This window comes from Uranotaenia lowii, chromosome 1 (genome assembly GCF_029784155.1).
Source record: "Uranotaenia lowii strain MFRU-FL chromosome 1, ASM2978415v1, whole genome shotgun sequence".
Taxonomy (NCBI): Eukaryota; Metazoa; Arthropoda; class Insecta; order Diptera; family Culicidae; genus Uranotaenia; species Uranotaenia lowii.
In genome coordinates this window covers 1,250,115-1,266,157 of record NC_073691.1, presented here as the reverse complement: position 1 = coordinate 1,266,157, position 16,043 = coordinate 1,250,115, and the positions used below count along the sequence as shown (strand labels likewise).

General features: G+C 33.3%; 3 protein-coding genes across 3 annotated transcripts in view; 1 reads left to right on the top strand and 2 right to left on the bottom strand.

The window, feature by feature from the left end:
- Window positions 1-6: 6 nt before the first annotated feature.
- Window positions 7-1,206, top strand: LOC129740322 (antigen 5 like allergen Cul n 1-like). Its single transcript, XM_055731966.1, has 3 exons — window positions 7-79; window positions 596-831; window positions 892-1,206. Exons 1-3 carry the CDS (start codon window positions 68-70, stop codon window positions 1,172-1,174), a joined length of 531 nt encoding a protein of 176 aa, XP_055587941.1. The 5' UTR covers window positions 7-67; the 3' UTR covers window positions 1,175-1,206.
- LOC129740323 (glycine-rich selenoprotein-like) lies at window positions 1,189-2,134 on the bottom strand. Its single transcript, XM_055731967.1, has 3 exons — window positions 1,935-2,134; window positions 1,769-1,853; window positions 1,189-1,701 (listed from the first exon to the last, which is right to left on the bottom strand). Exons 1-3 carry the CDS (start codon window positions 1,951-1,953, stop codon window positions 1,524-1,526), a joined length of 282 nt encoding a protein of 93 aa, XP_055587942.1. The 5' UTR covers window positions 1,954-2,134; the 3' UTR covers window positions 1,189-1,523.
- A 7,309-nt stretch (window positions 2,135-9,443) lies between these two features.
- The window catches only part of LOC129739835 (chitin deacetylase 1), a 25,709-nt gene continuing 19,109 nt past the window's right edge, over window positions 9,444-16,043 (bottom strand). Inside the window, exons 6-7 of the mRNA XM_055731363.1 lie at window positions 10,181-10,786; window positions 9,444-10,104 (exon numbers count right to left, since the gene is read on the bottom strand). Of these exons, the coding sequence (XP_055587338.1) occupies window positions 9,768-10,104; window positions 10,181-10,786 (943 nt within the window). The 3' untranslated portion in view covers window positions 9,444-9,767. The remainder of the gene's footprint in view (window positions 10,105-10,180; window positions 10,787-16,043) is intronic.

Genomic DNA, 16,043 nt, shown 5'->3' with positions numbered 1-16,043 from the left:
TCTGCACAATGATGCCAGGAATCGATTGGCCAATGGATCGCTAGCTGGTTTTGAGGGAGCCCTGCGGATGCCATCGGTGGTAAGTGTTTGCAGCGTATTTCTTCTGATCTTCGCAGGACAACTTAACAGTTGAACCCTTTTTTGACTGTGGCTTGCTTGGGAATTTAAACCATTGACTTTCGAATGAGAGTGAAATACACTATCATTGCACCGTGCGCGATTTTTAAGGACACGTGCTTATCAATTTCAAACAACTGAAATTTTTCTTTTTCCATCCGTTCCTAGAGGTAAATTTCCAAAGCAGGCGACTTAAATTGAAATCTGCGCCATCGGAGGTGCGTAGAAGTTCCACGGAAGCAAAAAGTTCAAACTTAACCACATTTTATTAAATTTTGTAGTTTGATAAGAGGTCGAAATAAGATCCATGGGGTTTTGTTTTTTTGTGCCACAGGTAGAATTTGGTTGCCTAGAGCACTTCACAAACTCAACTTGGAAAATTGTGGTTTGGGAATTCGGAGAGATATTTCGAAGTTTTCTGAACTGAGAATTGCAGTTGAGGTTGATAATTGCTATTTGATTTATCTTTATCCATCAGGAATGGAGCGACGAGCTAGCCCAGCTAGCGGAACTCAACACCAAGAGCTGCAAGTTTAACCACGATGAGTGTCGCAATACGGACGAGTATCGTCAGGCGGGACAGAACCTGGCCATCGGATTCTATCCTGTTGAGGAGAACATATTCGACATTCTGGAAAAATTGACCACCCTGTGGTTCGACGAGTACAAGGACGCTAGCCAGGCAGTGATGGACCAATTTGAAAATCCCCCCAAGTATTATGTTCATAGCCATCGATAGACTTTGTTCAATGATTTTGATTGTTTTTTTTACAGCGCAACTATCGGACATTTTACGCAAATGATGAGCGATAGAACTACAAAAATCGGCTGCGGCATTGTGATATATCCCCGGAAGGTGTCTGGATTTACGTTGAAAGTTGTTCTTTACGCTTGTAACTACTCTATCACCAATATATTCAGTCAACCAGTGTATCGAAAAGGATCGCCGGGGGCTGAATGTGAGCATGGTTTGAGTCCTTACTATAATGCTATTTGTAACGTCGAAGAAAACCACTGGATAAAGTCAATCCCGTCATATGATTTTTCTCAGAAATAAAATCATCATCCACCTAAAGGATAGTATTTTATTCGTTTACAGAAATATGTTGAAAAACTAGTACACCGATTAAAAAATGAGAATTTTAGCTATCAAAATAAGAAAGGATAAATTTTGCACAATGCTCACCCTCAGAAAAGCAGAATGCAAAATATAAAATCCCCCTCATAGTATTAAGACGGTCAACATTGGGAATCTTCTTCGGAATAAACCCGCCTGTGTTAGCGTAGGTTTAGGGAATACTCGTCATATGAAAAGGAATTACCTTTTAGATTCACCAAAGTTCACCTAATGGTAGAAGGGAAGCGGCGCCTGTCCGGATTGCTCCAGAGTCAGCGCTTTACCGAGCTCATCCGCCTCCGGGAATCGTGCAATCCCGCAGGGTCATCATTCTCCCGATCGGCCTTTGCCGGGGTCCACCAGGAGGAGGAGGACCACCACCCCCACCTCCACCTCCACCACGGCCCGAGCCATTGTATGCCGTGTCGGTTGAACTGTTTGGATTCAAATCCAACATCGTCCGGAAGCTGCAATCGAACCGAAACAGAAATGAATGATTTTTGTTTTGGCTTGAATCTTTCATGGATTACTCACAACATGACGATGAAGTTGAAGAACCCGGTAATCAGTCCCAACAACCGCTGGAGACTCCAGGGTGGCGATTGATGGACGGTTCCATCTGGAATAGGGAATTAGAATTCGGGTTGATTCCCTCAAGGACATCACCATTGACGTTTTATTTGAAGCGTCACAAGCTTACCTCTCGCTACATACACCATTTTAAGAGATTGTTCTAGTTGTGAACCTTTTGCATCGCAGATCGATATCGAATCTACGAATCGATTGGTGCGGAAATTCCGACGAAATTTGACGAAATTAGGTCCTAAATTGAATCGTCATTCATACTGTTTTTCACAGACTGAAACACAAAGTGCACGTCATTTATGTTGTGAAATTTCTTTGAGGTTTGACAATAAGGGAACGCTTGGAAACTGAAACCGCTTCTTTCGAGAAAAACGAATACACGGTCAAGTCGTTTGTGATACGTCACGATTCACGACTTGATTTATTTATTTATAACTAGCTGACCCGGTGTGCTTTGCTACACCTTTCAAAATCAAATGATATTTTCAAAAATTATTCAAATTTTTATTGTTTTATTGGCATTATTTTAAATCCAGTTATCACATAATTCATAAGCAACCGCTATAAAATGAGAGCTGCAGCTGGAGTTTCTAATTGCAACACAAAGATAACTTAAACGAATATTCTAAATCTTGCGCTATAAATTTATGTTTAAGATCTGATAATTTGAATCTGTCTGGAGAGTCTCAAATTAATCGTACACAATCTAACTTATAAAATATGGTTGTTTTTTCTTGATATGTTCTGGATTTATGCTGAAAAAGTGATAAGAGAGCCCCTCCCCTGTCCTTACTTTCACCTCCTGCTGAATGGAGGTCGTGGTTTTTAATTATCATACCTAATTTTTTCGTTCCCAAAAATCCTCTTATATCAAATATAGTTCCATGGGTGATCAGTTTTTAAGCTTTACAACAAAATTTATATGGAGCCTCCTCCTTTCTTCCCCTCTTTACACTGTAAAGCGTAAGGATCTATAACAATCGTAGAAACATATTGTCGTGTCCCGGCCGTCGTGGCATAGCCATTTTGTATCTTTTTTTGTTTAAATGAATTATGCTGCCGTCTGTCCTTGTCAAAGCTATTCATACGACTGACTCTTTATTTCTTAACTTGACTCATTTCTCCTCTTCTATAACCTCTCTTTCTCTCTCTACAAAAGTATTCCCTCTCTTTCTATTATTCCTTCCTATGTTGCCCTCGTTCCCTACACATATCTCGTAGCCAAGTACTTTTCCATGCCATATTTGTTTCCATTTGTTGGCTTCGTTAGCATAAATTGAGAACTTATGCTAACACTATTGTATTGGGCCCACCTCCCTTCTCCTATGTACCTACTCACTGAAAGGAGAATGGTGTGTCAGATAATCATAGAATCATACCCAAATGATTTTCCATGTTAAGTTTTGTGCATTTCTCGGATTTTGTAAAAAAAAGTTTGATGTAAGCCTCCTCTTCCCTTCCTATATTCCCAATTTTATCATCCTACTGCAAGAAAGGAATTGTTTCACAAAGAAAAAATATTTTTCATACTCAAATACTTTTCGATGCCAAACTTGGTGTCATTTGCTCGATTAATTCTCGAGTTTTGCAAAAACAAAATATATCCCTCTTTATACCTTTCCGCTGAAAAAAGGTGGGGGGCTTCAACTTATGATACAAACATTTCTCGTATCCAAATACCCTCATATGCTGAATAAGGTTCAATTTTCTCGATCAACTCTCCAGTTATACTGAAAATTGTAAGGGAGAACTTTCCTCCCCCTTTTCATCCACCTCTTTGAAGGAGTGAGGGATACCAAATATTCAAAGAAGCATTTCTCGTACCCAAATATCGTTCCATGCCAAACTTGGTTCCATTTGCTGTTGTAGTTTTTGAGTTATGCTTTAAAAATTGTATGAAACTCCCCTCCCTCTTTCCTTTCTCCCCGCTGGAAGAAAGAAGGGGTCTCAAACAATCATTAGAACATGTCACGTTCCCAAATACCCGCCCATGCCAAATTTGGTTTGATTTGCTTAAATAGTTTTTGAGTTGTGTAAAAAATTATAAAAGAGGCCCCTCCCCCCTTTATTTCTCCTTACTGGAAAGAGAGATGGGTCTCAAATAATCATAGAAATATTTTTCGTATCCAATTACCCTCCCATGCCAAATATAATTCCATTTGCTTTATTAGTTTTTGAGTTATGAAAAAAATATGAAAGAGGGGGGGGTCTCAAATTATCAATGAAATATTTTTCGTATCCAAATACCTTCCCGTGCCAAATTTGGTTCCAATATCTTGATTAGTTTTCGAGTTATACGAAAAATTGTTAGGTAGCCCCCCTCCCCACTTCCTATCACCACACTGAGAGGAGGGAGGGGTACCTAATATTCATAGAAATATTCCTCGTACCCAAATACCACCCCATGCCAATTTGGATACCATTTGCTTGATGGGGGCTCGAGTTATGCAAAAAATTGTCTTTTGTTTGGGAGGCCCCTCCCTCCCTTATTGAAAGAGGGGGGGTCTCAAACCATAATAGGAACCTTGCCCTGCCTCCAATACCCCCACCTGCCAAGTTTCACGCAAATCGGTTCAGTAGTTTCCGAGTCTATAGGGAACAGACAGACAGACAGACAGACAGGCAGAAATTCATTTTTATATTTATATATAGACTAGCTGACCCGGTGTGCTTTGCTACACCTTTCAAAAACAAATAGTATTTTCAGAAATTATTCAATTTTTTATTGTTTTGTTGGCATTATTTTAAATCAAATTATAACATAATTCTAAAGCAACCGCTATAAAATGAGAGCTGCAGCTGGAGTTTTGAATTGCAGTACAAAGATGACTGAAACTAATTTTTTGAATCTTGAGCTATAAATCTGTGTTAAAGATCTGATAATTTTAATCTGTTTCTTTAAACTTCACCCTGAGCTGGGAGGGCCCAAATTAATCGTACGCAAACAATCTAACTTATAAAATATGGTTGTTTTTGCTTGATATGTTCTAGATTTTTGCTAAACACTGATAAGAGAGCCCCCTCCCCTGTTCTTTCTTTCACCTCCTGCTAAATGGAGGTCGTGATCTTTAATAATCATACCCATTTTTTTCGTTCCCGGAAATCCTCTTATATCAAATATAGTTCCATTGATTGGTTGATAAGTTTTTAAGCTTTACAACGAAATGTATATGAAGCCTTCCCATCTTCCCATCATATGGATTCTTCCCATCTCTACACTGTAAAGCGTAAGGGTCTAAAACAATCGTAGAAACATATCTCGTAACCAAGTACTTTTCCATGTCATATTTGTGTCCATTTATTGGCTTCGTTAGAACTTATTCGTTTAGAACTTATGCTAATAAAATTGTATTGGGATCACCTCCCTCCTCCTTTGTACCTACTCACTGAAAGTGTGTCATATAATCATAGAATCATACCAAAATGATTTTCATGTTAAGATTGTTAAGTTTTGTCCATTTCTCGGATTTTGTAAAAAAAAAGTTTAATGTAAGCCTCCTCTTCCCCTCCTATATTCCTAATTCTATCATCCTATTGCAAGAAAGGAATTGTTTCACATAGAAAAAGTATTTTTCGTACTCAAATGCTTTTTGATGTCAAATTTGGTTTCATTTGCTCGATTAATTCTCGAGTTATGCAAAAACATTGTATGGAAGCCCCCCTTTCCTCCTTTATATCTTTCCGCTAAAAAAGATGGGGCCTCAATTTATAATAGAAACATTTCTCGTATCCAAATATCCTCACATGCCAAATATGGTTCAATTTGATCGATCAACTCTCTAGTTATACTGAAAATTGTAAGGGAGACCTCTACTCCCCATTTTCATCCACCTCTTTGAAGGAGTGAGGGATACCAAATATTCATAGAAGAATTTCTCGTACCCAAATATCGTTCCATGCCAAATTTGGCTCCATTTGCTGTTGTAAGGCTATGATCATTTAGTATCCGGGCACTTTATTTCGGTAATATCTACGTTAATTGAGCTCGGATTTGCAAAACTTTAGTAGCGTTTTGTTGGTTATGAAAAGGACCATATTGCCTATTTTTGATAGATTTTTAAGTTAACGTGTGTTTGAGATATTTACGATGCAAAAAGACATCGTAAAAATAATTTTGCACAAATTTGCTCCTTTTACGCATTTTGCGCCTCGAAAATTCTTCATTGTTGACTTGAAAGCTCATGAACTGTTGATTTTTTCTGATTTTTTTTCGGACCAAATGGTTAAGAAGTATGAGGAGCCACTCAAGGATGCTCACGAAGTTCAAACTAAGCATCGTAGTTGAACCCTAGATCTTAAATATGGTAAAAAGTCTATGGTTATTGGGGAATGCAGACTCCTTAAATAATGCAAAAAAAAATCATTTCCGTGCGGGCAAAAAGTGTTGCCTGTCAAGTAGACACCATGTAAATAACTAAGTTCCAAAGATCGCAATCTGTGCATCCGGTTTTTACGCAATATGACAGATGTGTTCTGATGGACATACAAATTTATGTTAAAACCGGATTTCAGAAATCAAATTCTTCGAGATGTGTACTCATGAAAAGGTTCCAACACGATTCCAATTGCTTTTTCTAGGTGAGTTTGTGAAGAATATCATGATTTTGCAAAGGTCTTGCTTTTGTGGTAAAAAAAATAAATCAATACATAACTGAAAAAAGTGTGCAAAGATAATGAAGAGAATTTATGAAAAAAATAGAGTATTTCTTGAAATCGTTAATAAATTTTTTTTTTATATTTTTACATTAAATGTCATATTAACACTTTCATTTCATTCATAGAAAGTTTTTCGATCAAATGAATAGTTTTTAAAATACACACGTTTGTAACTGCCCGGATACTAAATGATCATAGCCTTAGTTCTTGAGAAATGCAGTAATAACTGTATGAAACTTCCCTCCCTCTTTCCTTTCTCCCGCTGGAAAAAGGAAGGGGTCTTAAATAATCATAAGAATATGTCACGTTCCCAAATACCCGCCCATGCCAAATTTCGTTCCATTTGCTTAATTAGTTATTGAGTTATGTAAAAATTATAAAAGAGGCCCCCTCCCCCCTTTATATCTCCCTACTGGAAAGAGGAAGGGCCCAGATAATCATAGTAATATTTGTCGTATCCAAATACCCTCCCATGCCAAATTTGGTTCCATTTGCTTCATTAGTTTTTGAGTTATGTATAAAAATATGAAAGAGGGCCCCTCCCCCTTTCTACTGGAAAAAGAGAGGGGTCTCAAATAATCATTGAAATATTTTTCGTATCAAAATACCTATCCATGCCAAATTTGGTTCCAATATCTTGATTACCCAAGTAACATTTTAAGTTTTATAGTACGCTACTAGTTCCAGCTTTGGTTTCATAAGGGGCTTGAGGAGTCTTACGAAACCATCGGTGTTACTTGGGTAGTTTTCGAGTTATATGAAAAATTCTAAGGTAGCCCCCCTCCCCCCTTCCTAGAGAGGAGGGAGGGGTACCTAATACTCATATAAATATTCCCCGTCCCCAAATACCCCCCCATGCCAAATTTGATACCATTTGCTTGATTGGTTCTCGAGTTATGCAAAAAATTGACTATTGTTTGGGAGGCCCCTCCCCCCCTTCCTGTTAGGGGGAGGGGTCTCAAACCATAATAGGAACCTTCCCCTGCCTCCAATACCCCCACCTGCCAAGTTTCACGCAAATCGGTTCAGTAGTTTCTGAGTCTATAGGGAACAGACAGACAGACAGACAGACAGAAAGACAGACAGACAGACAGACAGACAGAAATTCATTTTTATATATATAGATTTTGAAAGTTCTATACGTGTACATTATTAATATAGTTGACTTATGTTTCGTTTTATTTTAATTTTATATTTTTTTTACATTACGAAATAAAAAATTCAGACTCATAAATTAAATTAAACTTTTTTAATTGTGATTTGAGGAACTTATAGAAAATACAAAATACAAATTCTGTATTTAAATTTTGATGATGATACGAATTTTTAAATCTGAATTTTAAAATGCGGAGTACGAAATTTGGTTTATTCTTTTTAGAAACCTTAAATTTTTAAAATTTTAAATTTTGAACATGGAATTTTGAACACAGAAATTCGTATTTAGACAAATCCAGATGCATATAAAACAAATTTTGTTTTTTTTGGCTTAATGTGTTTTTCCTTTTTTATTTCGCTTAAAAGTATTGTACTTCTAATTTTTAACTCAAATATCTAATTTCAAACTGATTGAATGATTCAAAATGTTAATTACTGAACTTAAGATTTCTGGTATTTAAAAATAACTGTTAACAACACTACATGATTTACATTTTATTTTCGAATTCTTAAATTGGAATTATGAATTTAGAAACTAAAGTTCAGAACTAGGAATTGAGATTAAGAATTAAGAATTTTGAATTAAATCTAAAAATTCTAAAATTTAGAATTGCGAATTCAGACTTTAAATTTAGAATTCATAAATTAAGAATTTAAAATTTAGAATTGAAATATAGATATAGAAATAAGAATTTAGAATTAAGAACTTTGAACTTAGGATTTCGAATTTAGAACTAAGAATTTAGAATTCAAAATTAAGGATTTATATACAATCATATGAAGAATTTAATCTCTGTTAGTTATGTTTGTTAGTTAGTTTATCGGCCTTATCGGTAAAAAGTGATGTCCTTTTTACTAAAAACATTTTAAGATTTTGAAATTTTATAGGCAGAGAGAAAGGTAGAAGAAAAAGAAATGAAAGATGTAGAAAATAGGCGACTAGAATTTTATTTAGAAGCAGTTTCATCACATACTAAATTTCTATTCAGCACGAGTCAACTACTATGAAGTGATAGATTGAGTTTACAATTAAGAATTCGATCTTGAATAAACCTTTAATAATTTTTTGTTTTCAATGTGATGTTTGAATGTTAAATTTTGAATTTTGAACTTTCAAATTGAAAGAGAGACTGGGCAAATATATGTTAAACTTGGTTTCCTGGTGGTATTTACAATACACAGTTCGAAAGATTTTGACAAGGCGAAACGAAATCAAAAGTGGTTGAACACGGGGAAAAAGTTGTTGAACATAAAATTTTTTTTTTCAGTGTAAAATCAGTACAAAATTTGGAAATTTGCCAGAATGGGCAATTTGGTTTTCGAAGGTACACGGTTCAAAAAATTTTGATAAGGCGAGAAAAAGTTACTATTGTGTTTTTTTTAAATTTTGTATTTTGGTTTTGGAATTTCGAATTTTGAGTTAATAATTTTCAGGGTTCTGAATTTTTAATCAACATTAAATCAACACTTAATGTTTTTAACTTTTTGCGATTTAAATCAAAGTAGCCTTGAACAAAGAGTTGCTAAAAAAAATTATATTCTTAGTGTTTATTGATTGTGAACTATAAATTGTAATGTAAATTTTTTTGAACAATTTTGATTTTAAGCAGTGGAAAGGTTGAATGAAAAGATACGAAACGCGTGTTAAAGTGGAGGGACACAAGCAGCGATAGAATGCTACTCGACCCAGTATTCCTCAAGGACAGTATTAAAGGCCAACAGCCATCTATTGGGGACGGAAATGGCTTATCGTAGACGTGACGGCCTCCAGTTCCTAAGTCTGTAAGGTTTTCGGAGCAAAATTAACTTGACATTGTGTCAGATGTTATATATTTGTTTTACAAAATTTGGTTCTCTCACAAATGCCCCCAGGCTATCTGTGTTTTCCACACAAAACTCACGCTCTCAAAATATGAGTATTTTTTTCGTTGTTCGTCTCTTAACCCTACTGAAGAAAGGATTTTTCTTATGACTTTTACTTAAAAAGGACTTTTAAACAAATTAAGAGCCGTGCTTTTAACAACACAACATTTAAGGAAGTTTACTTTAGGTGAGCTGATCAGCATGCATTTCTTCTAGCGAATTCAGAACGTTAGCTTTGAAATCGTTTGCTGATTTAAGCTGGTTCTGAGATGATTTAGTTATCAGAATCATCGGCTGGACTTTTGCTGTCGCCTCCCTCAGTCTGGTCGATGTAGTTATCTCGTCCGGGAATTCCGGAACCTTGCGAATCGCCGAGCCATGGATAGACTGCCGGGCACTCGAAGCACGTTTCCATGTAGCGGGTGTCGCTGATGTTCGAGGTCGGTTCCTTGAAGGCCAGTGCGCACTTGTTGGAAATGTTGCAAGGTTTAGGCGTTTGGGTGGTCTTCGATTTGCAGTTCCATGGTTCATAGTTGTTGAGTTGGTTCAACGTTTTCGGGTCCGTGATCCAGGTCAGAGCTTGCGTTACCGTCACGAACCAAACATCGGGCCTGTGGAAGTTTAGGGTAAGTTTAGTTTATTTTACTAATAATTTTAATAATAAATAATTTTATTCGAAATACTTACAAAGTTTGAGTCCAATCGAGGAATTTGAGCAGTCCTTGTTCCAGTTCCTTAATCTGGAACCAATTGGTGTGGAAGGGCATCATGTAGGGGGCTTTGTTCTGCAGATAGTATCGTTCGAAATCTTCCTGCAACCAGGCGAACACATCCTCCGAATCGTGGTTATGCAGAACGCATTGATCCATATAAGGACAATGACCTCCCTCGTAGCTTTCGACGAAATGAGCATTCAACGGAACTTCCCAAATGCCGGGGAAAGATTTGGTTGGACAAGTTCCACTCTTGCATTCGTGGGGGATTTTGTAGTCCAGCGTGTACGGCCACACTGGGATGGGGCTTGGCGGAACACTGATCGAACTGTCATAGATGAATCCGAAGTCTTCGATCACTTTGTACTGAGTGTTACGACCGGGCTTGAGGAACGGTGCTCGCATTCCGTTGATTTCATTGGAACTCACGTTGGAAAAGTGCTTAAGGATCGATCGCATCCCGATCATTTCGCCGACCCATTCCTCGTAACCCTTGTCCTGCAGTCCCATCTGGAGCGAGATGGTTTCAAGCGCAATTTCGTGACCATTGTTGGCCAAGGTTTGGATCTGCTGATAGTTACTGGAAGAAGAGGGGAGAGAACATTTTACTATACAATAATTAATAGTGGACTTAAGTGGTTTCCTCAGGGTACGCTGGAGAAAAACAAGCTGGATAGAAATTCATTCGGTCCAGTGGGTATTTAGTAGAACTTAGGATCTTCGAAGTATCCGTAGGTTAAATTACCTGAAATTATATTAAATAACCCGATTGAAGCTTTCCGAATAAACCAAAAAATTTGCAAAAGGAACACAACTGTACTCTGATTATTCTATATAATTTATTCTTTATAGAATCAACAAAAACATAATATAGTTATTTATAGAACACCGAACATAGACTGCCTTCCTTTACAATTGTTTCTCTACGTTGGCTTTCAGATTGATGGAACAGCTTCCCTTGAAGTACAATTTTCTTGAATCGGTTCGCTTTTTACTGCCGGTAAAATTAATTAAAATTTAAATGTTTTACCCTACGTTGAGTGGGCAAAAGCGTACCTATACATAACGGTCGAATGCAAGAGCGAAGGAAATATTCGTTTCGACTCTTGCAGCATTTCAGGCATTTCATTACAATGAAAGCTTTTCATCAAGCTATATTTAATCCAACTGTACTATCCGATAGCCGGGTTAGCTTTTTCATCCTACAAGCTACGGTCCTTCAGAACGGTAAGAACATTTTTTCACTTATTTCGAGGATGCAAAACGCTTATGCTTTACTTTTCCCTTTCCGACAGCAACACAAAATCAATTTGCCCATAGAGATAGTTTCGCGGAGATGTATGGCGTAAGTGAGTTAGATGATGGTTGGTTCAACTCAGATTAATTTTTCTTTAAAGTTTTTCCTGCGACCCTGTTAGGTGAATTCTCTACGTTTCCGTAACCAGAAGCTGTACACGAAACCACAGGAAATTTCTTTTCTGAGCTCAAACTTTTTCGCCCGGCCCTTGTCGTCGAGATGAATCGTTTCAAATTGCCGTTGTCGTCGTATTTCAAATGTTTTAATTTAATCTGTTAAGCAATCCTTTTTCGGGAGCAGGAATTTTTTTCGCCCTGCGCTTTTGTATAGTTGGGACATGTTACGTTTTTTAAGGCACATTGAAATCGTTTGGTACTGTTCTGTGTCTAGTTACTTTTGAATTATATTTCATCAAAAAGAACCAAAAACAATCTTTACATTTTCTATCAGCAGTGCCATTTTTGTCATATTTGTCATTTTTGTCATTTTTGTCATTTTTGTCATTTTTGTCATTTTTGTCATTTTTGTCATTTTTGTCATTTTTGTCATTTTTGTCATTTTTGTCATTTTTGTCATTTTTGTCATTTTTGTCATTTTTGTCATTTTTGTCATTTTTGTCATTTTTGTCATTTTTGTCATTTTTGTCATTTTTGTCATTTTTGTCATTTTTGTCATTTTTGTCATTTTTGTCATTTTTGTCATTTTTGTCATTTTTGTCATTTTTGTCATTTTTGTCATTTTTGTCATTTTTGTCATTTTTGTCATTTTTGTCATTTTTGTCATTTTTGTCATTTTTGTCATTTTTGTCATTTTTGTCATTTTTGTCATTTTTGTCATTTTTGTCATTTTTGTCATTTTTGTCATTTTTGTCATTTTTGTCATTTTTGTCATTTTTGTCATTTTTGTCATTTTTGTCATTTTTGTCATTTTTGTCATTTTTGTCATTTTTGTCATTTTTGTCATTTTTGTCATTTTTGTCATTTTTGTCGTTTTTGTCGTTTTTGTCATTTTTGTCATTTTTGTCATTTTTGTCATTTTTGTCATTTTTGTCATTTTTGTCATTTTTGTCATTTTTGTCATTTTTGTCATTTTTGTCATTTTTGTCATTTTTGTCATTTTTGTCATTTTTGTCATTTTTGTCATTTTTGTCATTTTTGTCATTTTTATCATTTTTGTCATTTTTGTCATTTTTGTCATTTTTGTCATTTTTGTCATTTTTGTCATTTATGTCATTTTTGTCATTTTTGTCATTTTTGTCATTTTTGTCATTTTTGTCATTTTTGTCATTTTTGTCATTTTTGTCATTTTTGTCATTTTTGTCATTTTTGTCATTTTTGTCATTTTTGTCATTTTTGTCATTTTTGTCATTTTTGTCATTTTTGTCATTTTTGTCATTTTTGTCATTTTTGTCATTTTTGTCATTTTTGTCATTTTTGTCATTTTTGTCATTTTTGTCATTTTTGTCATTTTTGTCATTTTTGTCATTTTTGTCATTTTTGTCATTTTTGTCATTTTTGTCATTTTTGTCATTTTTGTCATTTTTGTCATTTTTGTCATTTTTGTCATTTTTGTCATTTTTGTCATTGTTGTCATTTTTGTCATTTTTGTCATTTTTGTCATTTTTGTCATTTTTGTCATTTTTGTCATTTTTGTCATTTTTGTCATTTTTGTCATTTTTGTCATTTTTGTCATTTTTGTCATTTTTGTCATTTTTGTCATTTTTGTCATTTTTGTCATTTTTGTCATTTTTGTCATTTTTGTCATTTTTGTCATTTTTGTAATTTTTGTCATTTTTGTCATTTTTGTCATTTTTGTCATTTTTGTCATTTTTGTCATTTTTGTCATTTTTGTCATTTTTGTCATTTTTGTCATTTTTGTCATTTTTGTCATTTTTGTCATTTTTGTCATTTTTGTCATTTTTGTCATTTTTGTCATTTTTGTCGTTTTTCTCATTTTTGTCATTTTTGTCATTTTTGTCATTTTTGTCATTTTTGTCATTTTTGTCATTTTTGTCATTTTTGTCATTTTTGTCATTTTTGTCATTTTTGTCATTTTTGTCATTTTTGTCATTTTTGTCATTTTTGTCATTTTTGTCATTTTTGTCATTTTTGTCATTTTTGTCATTTTCGTCATTTTTGTCATTTTTGTCATTTTCGTCATTTTTGTCATTTTTGTCATTTTTGTCATTTTTGTCATTTTTGTCATTTTTGTCATTTTTGTCATTTTTGTCATTTTTGTCATTTTTGTCATTTTTGTCATTTTTGTCATTTTTGTCATTTTTGTCATTTTTGTCATTTTTGTCATTTTTGTCATTTTTGTCATTTTTGTCATTTTTGTCATTTTTGTCATTTTTGTCATTTTTGTCATTTTTGTCATTTTTGTCATTTTTGTCATTTTTGTCATTTTTGTCATTTTTGTCATTTTTGTCATTTTTGTCATTTTTGTCATTTTTGTCATTTTTGTCATTTTTGTCATTTTTGTCATTTTTGTCATTTTTGTCATTTTTGTCATTTTTGTCATTTTTGTCATTTATGTCATTTATGTCATTTATGTCATTTTTGTCATTTTTGTCATTTTTGTCATTTTTGTCATTTTTGTCATTTTTGTCATTTTTGTCATTTTTGTCATTTTTGTCATTTTTGTCATTTTTGTCATTTTTGTCATTTTTGTCATTTTTGTCATTTTTGTCATTTTTGTCATTTTTGTCATTTTTGTCATTTTTGTCATTTTTGTCATTTTTGTCATTTTTGTCATTTTTGTCATTTTTGTCATTTTTGTCATTTTTGTCATTTTTGTCATTTTTGTCATTTTTGTCATTTTTGTCATTTTTGTCATTTTTGTCATTTTTGTCATTTTTGTCATTTTTGTCATTTTTGTCATTTTTGTCATTTTTGTCATTTTTGTCATTTTTGTCATTTTTGTCATTTTTGTCATTTTTGTCATTTTTGTCATTTTTGTCATTTTTGTCATTTTTGTCATTTTTGTCATTTTTGTCATTTTGTCATTTTTGTCATTTTTGTCATTTTTGTCATTTTTGTCATTTTTGTCATTTTTGTCATTTTTGTCATTTTTTGTCATTTTTGTCATTTTTGTCATTTTTGTCATTTTTGTCATTTTTGTCATTTTTGTCATTTTTGTCATTTTTGTCATTTTTGTCATTTTTGTCATTTTGTCATTTTTGTCATTTTTGTCATTTTTGTCATTTTTGTCATTTTTGTCATTTTTGTCATTTTTGTCATTTTTGTCATTTTTGTCATTTTTGTCATTTTTGTCATTTTTGTCATTTTTTGTCATTTTTGTCATTTTTGTCATTTTTGTCATTTTTGTCATTTTTGTCATTTTTGTCATTTTTGTCATTTTTGTCATTTTTGTCATTTTTGTCATTTTTGTCATTTTTGTCATTTTGTCATTTTTGTCATTTTTGTCATTTTTGTCATTTTTGTCATTTTTGTCATTTTTGTCATTTTTGTCATTTTTGTCATTTTTGTCATTTTTGTCATTTTTGTCATTTTTGTCATTTTTGTCATTTTTGTCATTTTTGTCATTTTTGTCATTTTTGTCATTTTTGTCATTTTTGTCATTTTTGTCATTTTTGTCATTTTTGTCATTTTTGTCATTTTTGTCATTTTTGTCATTTTTGTCATTTTTGTCATTTTTTGTCATTTTTGTCATTTTTGTCATTTTTGTCATTTTTGTCATTTTTGTCATTTTTGTCATTTTTGTCATTTTTGTCATTTTTGTCATTTTTGTCATTTTTGTCATTTTTGTCATTTTTGTCATTTTTGTCATTTTTGTCATTTTTGTCATTTTTGTCATTTTTGTCATTTTTGTCATTTTTGTCATTTTTGTCATTTTTGTCATTTTTGTCATTTTTGTCATTTTTGTCATTTTTGTCATTTTTGTCATTTTTGTCATTTTTGTCATTTTTGTCATTTTTGTCATTTTTGTCATTTTTGTCCTTTTTGTCATTTTTGTCATTTTTGTCATTTTGGTCATTTTTGTCATTTTTTGTCATTTTTGTCATTTTTGTCATTTTTGTCATTTTTGTCATTTTTGTCATTTTTGTCATTTTTGTCATTTTTGTCATTTTTGTCATTTTTGTCATTTTTGTCATTTTTGTCATTTTTGTCATTTTTGTCATTTTTGTCATTTTTGTCATTTTTGTCATTTTTGTCATTTTTGTCATTTTTGTCATTTTTGTCATTTTTGTCATTTTTGTCATTTTTGTCATTTTTGTCATTTTTGTCATTTTTGTCATTTTTGTCATTTTTGTCATTTTTGTCATTTTTGTCATTTTTGTCATTTTTGTCATTTTTGTCATTTTTGTCATTTTTGTCATTTTTGTCATTTTTGTCATTTTTGTCATTTTTGTCATTTTTGTCATTTTTGTCATTTTTGTCATTTTTGTCATTTTTGTCATTTTTGTCATTTTTGTCATTTTTGTCATTTTTGTCATTTTTGTCATTTTTGTCATTTTTGTCATTTTTGGCTGGAGACTTTTTGTGTGTTTAAACGTTCGAATAACATCCGACTTTTCCTA